Raw genomic sequence first — 9,315 nt, 5'->3', positions numbered from 1 at the left:
CAGATGGTTTTTGCTCTGAGCCCTGTGGTGAAGAAGTCAGGCATGGAATGGCCAAATTCTCCTTTTTCACCATCCTGATGTCTTCAGAACTACTCATTCCATAATAATGTGGGTATTGTTTAAATGGGCAAGTATGAGAACATCTGTATTATGTTTATTTCAAATGTTTTTTATTTTTACAAAGTTTTTTTTTTTTTCATGTTTACAATGCTAGAAATATTTAAAGCACAGGTATACCGGCACCATATTGTGAGCTGGGATTTGCAAATTTCGCTCATTGAAAGCAGTGGCAAATATCACCTCCAAGCTGACCCTACAAACAAGGCTTCTTACACTGTGCAAATTTCCTGCTACACCATGTGAAGGGGCAAAAACCATAAATCTTACCAATGTCCTACCCTCACTATCAGATTCCAAAGCCTAAACTTCACAAAGCTCCACGTGTATCAGGGGCGCACGCAGGGGGGGGGGGTTTCTGGGTCTCTGTTAAAGAAGTGCCCTACATATTGCTTCTTTGACAGCGCCACGGCTGCTGTATAGTACAGTGCTGCCTAAACAGAGCTGCTGCGCATGCTCGGGCACATGCGCGGCAGCTCTCTCGCTTTTTTTTTTTTTTCGGTGGAGGGGAAACCCCCCCTTAAAAATCCTCCGTGCGCCCCTGTGTATAGAAGAATAAAAATTCTGCCACTAATTAAGAGTGATTAAGAATCGTTTTATTTAAGCTGGTAATCATATGTTCCTCAACATACCAGCTCACACACACAGCAGCACAGATAAATAAAAACTAAGTTACAATGTTATAAGACAATGAAACACGCAAACCCCCCAATTCTGCGGCTTTAGGCCAATGGGCTAAGTATATACTTTCCTATAATTGAGTTTGCCTCATCGCCAGACCAAAATATGACAAGTGTTACTTGTCCTATCCACTGGCAGGAATAGCTGCAGGATGAGAGGTGATGATCTAGGTCCCATGGTTCTCTCACGTGCTGGCCCAATGTTTACTGTGTGTGCACCAGCCTCTCCTGGAGGACATGGCAGCCTCTGTGTAGCCACAAATTGGTATAAATCTTGCTGGAATTCAGTAAATCCTGTGAGAACGCACAAACCAACTATTTATCTATTTATTCTGCCTCTTTTCAACTTCAGAATAAATAGGCTTCTCTCTTCAAGTACTGGAAGCCAGATTCCATAAGAGGATTAGAGGATTAAAGGGGAAGTTTCTGATATTAATATAGTAAAAATACAGAGAGAAAAAACACACCTATATAAGCAAATATTATATTATTAAATGGAATTGTGCCAAATAGCGCAGCAAACACTTTTTTACTTTTAGCTTTATATGATATAGTCTATTCTTGGGTTTATTTGTCCTTTGATACAATTGCTATTCCAGTGTCAAAGACACAAATACAGAAATACATGGATTAATTGTTTATCCAATACTTTGGTTTTCAAATGTCATGTCCATACATCCGAAAGGAATCTGTCTTAAGAAATCATTGTGACAACAGTTTCTCTTTGCATTAATTCTGGAAAAGGTTTCAAATTTAAACAGCAATGACTAATACTGCAGCTTATGCAAAATGTTCTCTAGTAGTCACCGCTGGCACAAGGCAATGGTACCATTTTTTTGGATTCAATTTTTGGATGCTTCACTTTGCAGCTTCTCTAAAACAACTTCTGGTGTGATAGCGGCCATAATCTTCACAGTTTTTTCTCGACTTTTTCCACCCTGTTAGGACAACAACAGTCAGTCTTCATTTGCATTTGAATGACTAGAATTAATCTGCATGTACTTTTACCAGGTCCAGAATGCCGAAAATGAATACAGCAAGCTTGAAATATTATGTATATTAAAAACCGGTCCAAGATCCTTGCAACTGTTGCTGGTCGAAATAAAGTTTTGCAATACTGTCAAGCATTGCAATGCTTGACAGTATTGCATTGCAAGATCCAGCTTGCAATGGGCACAGAAAAGGTACATGGCAATGTAATGGGCAAACTGAAATATAATAATAACACTACCTAGAGGTGGCACTAGTAACAGGAGGCAATCTCCATTGATATTGTTCAAATACATCCAAGATAGAATCCATCACAGCAGATAGAGAAGGCTACTAAAAGTATTAAATTCAGCTGTTTAGTGTTTTTCTACTTGAGATCAAACTAATGTTACTATCTTAATAAAATATGTTTTGGACAATTGTGAGTTTAAAAGAAGCTCAGTCAACCCTTAAATAATAGGTATATCCCTTTTATACGTTATTGGAAATCCAGGCAGGTGTTTCACATGAAATGTCTTCAAACAGCTTTTATTATTATTATTATTATTAATATTTATTTATAAGGCGCCACAAGACATCCGCAGCGCCGTACAGAGACAAACAAAATCACAATACAATGGGAGACAGCACAGTACAGAAAACACAGCAACTCAGTAAGCTCAATGCACAGCTAGAGAGGGCGGGGAAGGGGGAGGGAGGATCCGCAAACGACGGGGCCCAAGAAGGAGGGCGCGGAAGACAGGGAGACCCCCAGGGGGGAGGAGGGAGCGAGAGTGGACGTGGGGTGGAGGACCCTCGAGGAGGAGGGCTAAGTAGCTGGAGAGCAGAGTTAGAAGTGGTGGAAACAGGAGGAGAGATGGCCCTGCTCAGAGGAGCGTACCATCTAAGGGATTGTAGCTTTCTGGCTATATCATAGATTTCCATGCAGCCTGCGGCTGGCTAGTAGGACACAGCTCAGCAGCCTATTAGGAACATTTTAAAAGAAATAAAATGCAGGTAGCCCAGTGACTCAGCCCAAGGTTCCCGTTAATCGCATACTGCAATTTCTTGCTTTGGTGCTCCCACTATACCTCCTACCCCACCATTTGTGTAAAGTGGCAAACTGACTTAGTTTGTCAGTTGTGTATTACACAACCAGAGGGGCCCCATGAAAGATGGTCCTGGCTAGGGGAATAAGCACTTTAGTAACAAATTACAGTAAGTGGTGATCAAGCTTTAATACAGAATTATTTTTTTTACTTTCGGTCACAGGAGCAAAAGTGGTGCTTCACGTCCCTTAGGGTAATTTCATCTGATGGGACAGATCTGATAAGTCCACTTTCAAGTCAAATTTTGTAGGGGGTTAAACAACACTATACTATGAACAGTCATTTGCTAGATACACTCTTGAGTAACTGCTGAAGTTTGATAGATGATGCTATGATGAGTGCTGACCATAGACATAAGACTGTATAGACACAGGGCCTCCCAAACATGGAGTCACTGCAGTCAAGGTAAGAGCTAGATACACTCTATAATAGAGAACACATATGATAATTTAACATAGCATAGTAATTATATTTTGCACAATTATCTCCAAAATAGTCAAATTTCTCCTTTAATGTAAATGATTGGTAATTAACAGCTTACATACAAAAATATCATGCACGTCTGCACACAGTGACAGTCATACGATGGACTGCATAGAGAGGATGGGAAAAACTGAAGACATTATTTTATAACGTCTAGAAATACTCCTAGTATTAACTGTCATCAGATAGTTTACAATACTGATCCTTTTGAAACAATGGCAGCTGTATCCTAATTATAACCAATTCAGTTTATCACATCCACTTTGATATTTCAGACATTATTGTAGGTTAAAGAGCATTCAATACCTGGGAACATTGACATCTTCAGATTCTTACCTTATGTCCCCCACGCTTACTCTAAGGATAGAGTTTCCTCCTATGCTATTTAGTTATGTATTTATAGCACAAGGTAGAATTGTTTATTTTCATTGTCCTAAGATACAAAATAAAGCTGCTCTCAATACAACTGCAGAGGGTACATCACAGCTGTGTTGTATCATTGGGCAAATTAAATAAATAATGTATTTAAATAAAAATTGTAAAAAGAAATTCAACCACTGCATTGCATGAGTTGACATGACCCTCACATTTAGTAAATAGGTGGATCCTTCCATGGGCTCCCCACCAAATTATCTGGAGCTCTCAGCCATTTTGTACGATTGGACAAATCCTTCACTCCTGCCTTTAATTAAAGAGGAAGGTCCTGGCTGAGAACCTCCACCTTATTTGCTAGATGATGAGCAGGTTATAATGAAGCAGGGTTTGTCCAAAAGTGGGCAAACCCCTTTGTTTGCTATTTAAACTTGTACAGATGAAAGTTTACAAGACATAATCCACTTGCCTTGTCAAGGACAACTTCACTCTTCTTTATTTCCAGAACCTTCGAAAGATAGCGACACAGCTCAGCATTCGCCTCACCTTCAGATGGAGGAGCAGCAATTGCAACTCCAACAGACTCTGATGTCACATCTATCATATAAATACATTAATATCAATGCACTAGCTGGATTACAAACTAAAAGATCTACATAGTAAGGGTTGTTATTGCTCCAAGATAATGTGATGTAAGTAAAATCAGGTGTTTTTTCCTCTCACACACAAAACGTTATGGTATCTTTCAATAAGATAACAGATATGATCGCTGGGGCTGTTTCATCACAAAACTCACCTTCTTCCTCAGGAATGCTGATGGCCTATCAGCAGGAAACCCTGTAGTTACCAAAATACAGCCTGCAGAAGATTGTAGTCTCCCAGCTTAATGCAGGCTGTAGCTCTGTGAAGGCAGGGTCCCAGGAGACACACATCACAATATCTAACCTGGTTCATTATGATGCACAGTGGTCAAAGTGGACATTTAGTGTCAGTATGAAAAATATAATGGTAATGTAAATAAATGGAATTTAATAGTTTTACAGTGAAGGCAGTAGGAGAAGTGGCGGTATGGCATACCACCCTATACACAGCCAATTCAACCACTGGATGGCATACCACCATATACACCCCCACTTCAACCCCTGATGATGCATGGATATGTAAAAGTCAAAGAGGAAAACTAAAGTTTGTTGGACCAGACACCTTGAAAATACAATATTCAGTAGTCAAAAAGGTTAAAAAGATAAGTAATTAGGTAAATGATTATTTAACACTACAGATTGCTAAAGTAATGTAATTTTAAGGTCAGTTGGTGTGTTCCTTTATGACGTGTCTCTGTGTGTTGAGCAAAATTTCCATTTCACAATTTAAAAATCCCTACATGCACAATGCACATCCATGTATGAGGATTGTACCAAGGTGATTGTTTAAATATTTACCTGTTATAGCATTTTGTTTGGAGCCCGGCTTGGCATGAATAGCAATGATAACTGATCCAGTTTTGTCTCTTGCAACAGGACCTATAGGATGGGCAGTCTGTACCGCCTTTTCCTTCTGCCCTTTTCCCTGCAAGGAGAAATATATATTTTGTTTATATTAGTGTATGCAATCATTCTTTTTCTTATTTGTTTAGGTAAAGTATAAGTCACAGCTCTTATAGGATGTATGTAACTACATTCCAATTAACCCTCTTATGCGCTAAAATTACCAACATTTCCCTCAAATTGCACTCAAATGTGTTTTCTGCTCAGTTTCAAATCTTACAAAGAAAAATATTTGGACTATTTTAGAAAAGTCTATCATGAAGCAAATGCAAATTTTGTGACGGCCCACCTATAGATCAGCTGCAGATCATTATCCATTATGCACACTCAAACATATATAGGAATTTGAAAGTACACAGCCAGCATTAAATGTTGTCAATGCAGCCAATTGGTCAACTGTGGCTTGTCCTATCAGATATGTTGACAACCATCTAGTGCAGACTGTGTTCTTTAAAACTTCTGCAAGCACTTACGCCTAAAAAAGGAGCCATAACATTTGACAGCAGGGTGCAATAAGGGACCCTCTTCCTTCAACTGTCCCTTCTTTATGAAACTGATCCACAAACAGCTCTGCTCCCACTTTTACAATGACACTAGTTACTGCCACTTGATGATCAATTGTCACAAACAAATTTGTATTCGATGCAGAAGCCACAGTGAGTGAGTTATTTAAATAGGCCTCAATGCAGTTTGATCTCCACAAAAATGGCTGCCACTTACCTCAGTCAGTAATAAAGACACACTGTAAGATCAAAGTTAATTCACCTGAAATTGATGCTCTGGCAAAACTCTTCAAAAAAAAATGTTAAATTTAAGAACAGAATGAACAAACCAGAAATGCTACTATTTATCTCTTTATTTCTCAACACCATTCTCAGCATCTCAGGACACAGCCAGATACTTTAGTGATAGAGACAAATTTCTGCATTCTAGATGTTATCAGTGTGTTTTGTGTGTGTGTGTGTTTGTGTCTGCCTGTCTGACATGTGAGAGGTGGGGTAGCACTTAATAAATCTTTGTTTTTTGCTAAATAGTGTGTAAAATTATGGCTAAAATTAAATGAAACCTATCACATTCCCTAAAGCCTCAGAGGCTAGGCTTTCTCCAGCCATTCAGTTACATTTACCATGCCGTCGCTTCTAAATTCCCACTTTGACCACTGTTGCTCTAACCTAAGTCAACAAGAACTGAAATTACAAATCCACCTTTATTTGTATGTTTATGTTAATGTGATTATTAGGTATTTAAAAACTAAATAAATTCTTCAATAGTTTGTGGATTAGGATCAAGGTCTGGCAGAAGGGTCCTAGGCAGCCTTCCCCTCAGTCTCCCACCACCGCTCACAAATGCCCCCCTTCTCTACGGATTCCTACCTTGCACAGAGGAGGGGGGTGATAGTGCTAGCAAATTGAGGCTAGGCAGCAGTATAATTCTATAATTAGAGTAGCTGCAAGTTATGCAGCACTGCCGGCAACAGGGCGCCTCAGCCTACTCTGTGGGCACAGAACTTGCTGGCCAGTAGGGGTGTTGGACATACAGCGGATTAGCCTGGATAGGAAGTTAAGATGGGAAGTTAACATTCAGGTCAGTGACTACAAAGGTTACTTAAAAGTTAATTATGCCACAGCCTGTACAAAATGCCTTGTTCCTTCTGTTACCTGGTTGAATTAAAACATTGTTTAATTAATTTGGCCCAGATTACTACAAATTGAAAATAAGTGAAAAGTTTAGGAGCAGGGCATTTTGTACTAGGCTGAAAGGGTTATGATGGACAATCCTCATTTAATAAATGAAAATATTATGGGGGTTTAGTACTCCTTCAAATACCTCCTTGAATGAACATATGCCAAATACCTAATATAGCTGTTGATAAATCGATTTAACCATTAACCTGTGATATCTGTTAAACATGGTATGTTGGGAGATTTGATGCTGTCAACAGAGTTCATTTTATGCATATAATCACTCAGATCAGAAAGTAAACAACTCCTTGTTCCTGTAGCTACAACTGTAGTGTTATGGATGTCAACTTGTTTGAGATTAATTTAAAAGTTTATCTTAAAGATTATTGTATGGAAAAGACTAATTACTGAAACATACTTTTTGTTTACATTTATTAGCATAGGTTCCTCAGTAAATACTTTGGTGAAATATATACTATAATGTAGTAATCACACTGCAAGTATAGGTTATGCATTAATATTTACTATATATATATATATATATATATATATATATATATATATATATATATATATATATATATATTCAGTGATAACAAGTTACTGCTTCTGGAGCATTCACCTCTTTGTTTGCTTTCCGTGGCATTATGTGAGCTCGGTCTGCCCCTGCAGCCCGGGTTAGAGAGATCACAAACCTAGGAAACGTGCGGCAGGAACGGACCAGCATGAGTCTAGTACCAGACCCGAGCGGCGTAGTCCCCTGTGGCGGGAGAGAACCGCATCACAGCCGGCAGTACAGTCTAGAAATGTCCCCGGCTCGGTTCGGTGCTAGGCCCTAAGTGCCTGCGTTACATGTGGAAGGAGAAACTAGACAATGTCATTTCTTTACAAGTCTTTCAGCAATCGTGAGTAAAATACGGATGTTTTAAAGACAAATTATTGCTACAACGTATTATTTGTCTTGTTTCTCTGTACGCCCCACGCCAATAATTATGGTCATGTAAAATTATGAGCAAATACAAATTCACAATGAGTGAAATGTGTTTATTCTTCAACTCCTCCTTCCATGTTCATTCAGTCCACTGATAGGACAGAAATACTGACAGCTCCTTCCTCCCTGACCCTGTCCTATGGAGAAAGAAAGAAACACCCCAGTGGAATAAACTGGTGGCTGAGAGATATTTACTAATATTGCTCAAATGTGGAAGCCTGTAACCCATATAGGAACCAATAAGACATTTACTTTGTCTAACTTGTGTCAGACTGATTGCTTACTAGATTTACAACTTTGATCAATGTTTGTAAATACCCCTTTCTGTAGCAATAGATACATCAGAATAGGTAGAGATAACAATGGTGGCCAGGTAGCTGTGAATTTACTGACAGTGAAAAAAATAAGTCACATTTTTAGTTGTCTGTAACAAAAAATAGAGACCAGTAAAAACAAACAAACTGCCATTACTACTAAACTACACCAATGGTCATTGTGAGTTTAAATGTGGACCTGCACCCTCTTATTTCCCTGATACCATTTGTCCTCTAGATGCTATCACTTTGACTTTTCAATACCTTGTATAATTCTATACATAAATACTAAAATGTTTTATGTCAGTAAAATTGTATAACTTTATCAGCAAAAATATTTTAAGGGCTGGCAACTGTATAGAGAACCCATTAGGTTCTTTTTTTAAAGTTATAATTCCCTAAGAATAGGGCATTACTGGCCAACAATGTCCTGGTTGTGTTAAAGTCCCTCTTTAGTCTTGTGACTTAATTTAATTACATTAAAAAAAGAAAATGAGCTCAAAGGTTGACAGATGGAAACCTCTCTGCAGGATTGCATTGTGATTGTCCCAGCCATTCACCTAACTTTCATAAGCTGCTGGAAAACCTAGTGAAGTGGGAAGTCACAATGAGTTGTCAGATTTGTTTGTTCTAGCTGTAACACTTGCCTATCTTCAATTAAAATGCCTACTGATATGTTTTTACAGATTGTTGTCTATTTCTCTGATTAAAGGTATTGTTTTAATTACTGAGATTATGGGTAATGTGCTGCACCTTTGGAAAGTTAGAGGGTCGCCACCGTAGCCCTTGAAGTGTATCAGGTTGCCCATCATTGTTATAGAATCTGCAGCTTACTGGTACAGCAGCTATCAATATTTTACATCTTCCTTGCAATTCCCCCCGAAGTAGCGTAGCGTTAAACCTATTACCGTTATTACAGTAAATTTAACCCTGCTTTCTGTTCGCAGCTCAGGGAACTGCGAGCAGAAAGCTGACGTTGAATCTACCGTAATAAAGTAACCGTATTTAAACACACTATTACCGTAATAACGTTACTTTTTACAGTAATGTGGCC

The 9,315-nt window shown here is 38.7% G+C and overlaps 1 protein-coding gene across 1 annotated transcript; it reads right to left on the bottom strand.

Moving 5' to 3' along the window:
* Positions 1-691: 691 nt before the first annotated feature.
* On the bottom strand, positions 692-8,009 carry C4H15orf40 (chromosome 4 C15orf40 homolog). The gene is made up of 4 exons (XM_075207919.1): positions 7,579-8,009; positions 5,170-5,296; positions 4,200-4,327; positions 692-1,735 (listed from the first exon to the last, which is right to left on the bottom strand). The coding sequence occupies exons 1-4, from the start codon at positions 7,681-7,683 to the stop codon at positions 1,640-1,642; spliced, it is 456 nt and encodes a 151-aa protein (XP_075064020.1). The 5' UTR covers positions 7,684-8,009; the 3' UTR covers positions 692-1,639.
* Between the last annotated feature and the right edge of the window lie 1,306 nt (positions 8,010-9,315).

The sequence above is a fragment of the Mixophyes fleayi genome, chromosome 4, assembly GCF_038048845.1.
Source record: "Mixophyes fleayi isolate aMixFle1 chromosome 4, aMixFle1.hap1, whole genome shotgun sequence".
Taxonomy (NCBI): Eukaryota; Metazoa; Chordata; class Amphibia; order Anura; family Limnodynastidae; genus Mixophyes; species Mixophyes fleayi.
Note: the sequence above shows the minus strand (reverse complement) of the source record. Positions and strands in the feature narration are given on the sequence as shown.

Bases quoted from the DNA above. Each gene is read 5' to 3' on its own strand.
- C4H15orf40 (XM_075207919.1), bottom strand. From the start codon at position 7,683: ATGCTGGTCCGTTCCTGCCGCACGTTTCCTAGGTTTGTGATCTCTCTA. The intron at 5,297-7,578 runs GTGAATGCTCCA...TTCTCCTTGCAG, and splicing joins CACGGAAAGCAAACAAAGAG to GGAAAAGGGCAGAAGGAAAA. The intron at 1,736-4,199 runs GCAAGTGGATTA...TTGTCCTAACAG, and splicing joins GTGAAGTTGTCCTTGACAAG to GGTGGAAAAAGTCGAGAAAA.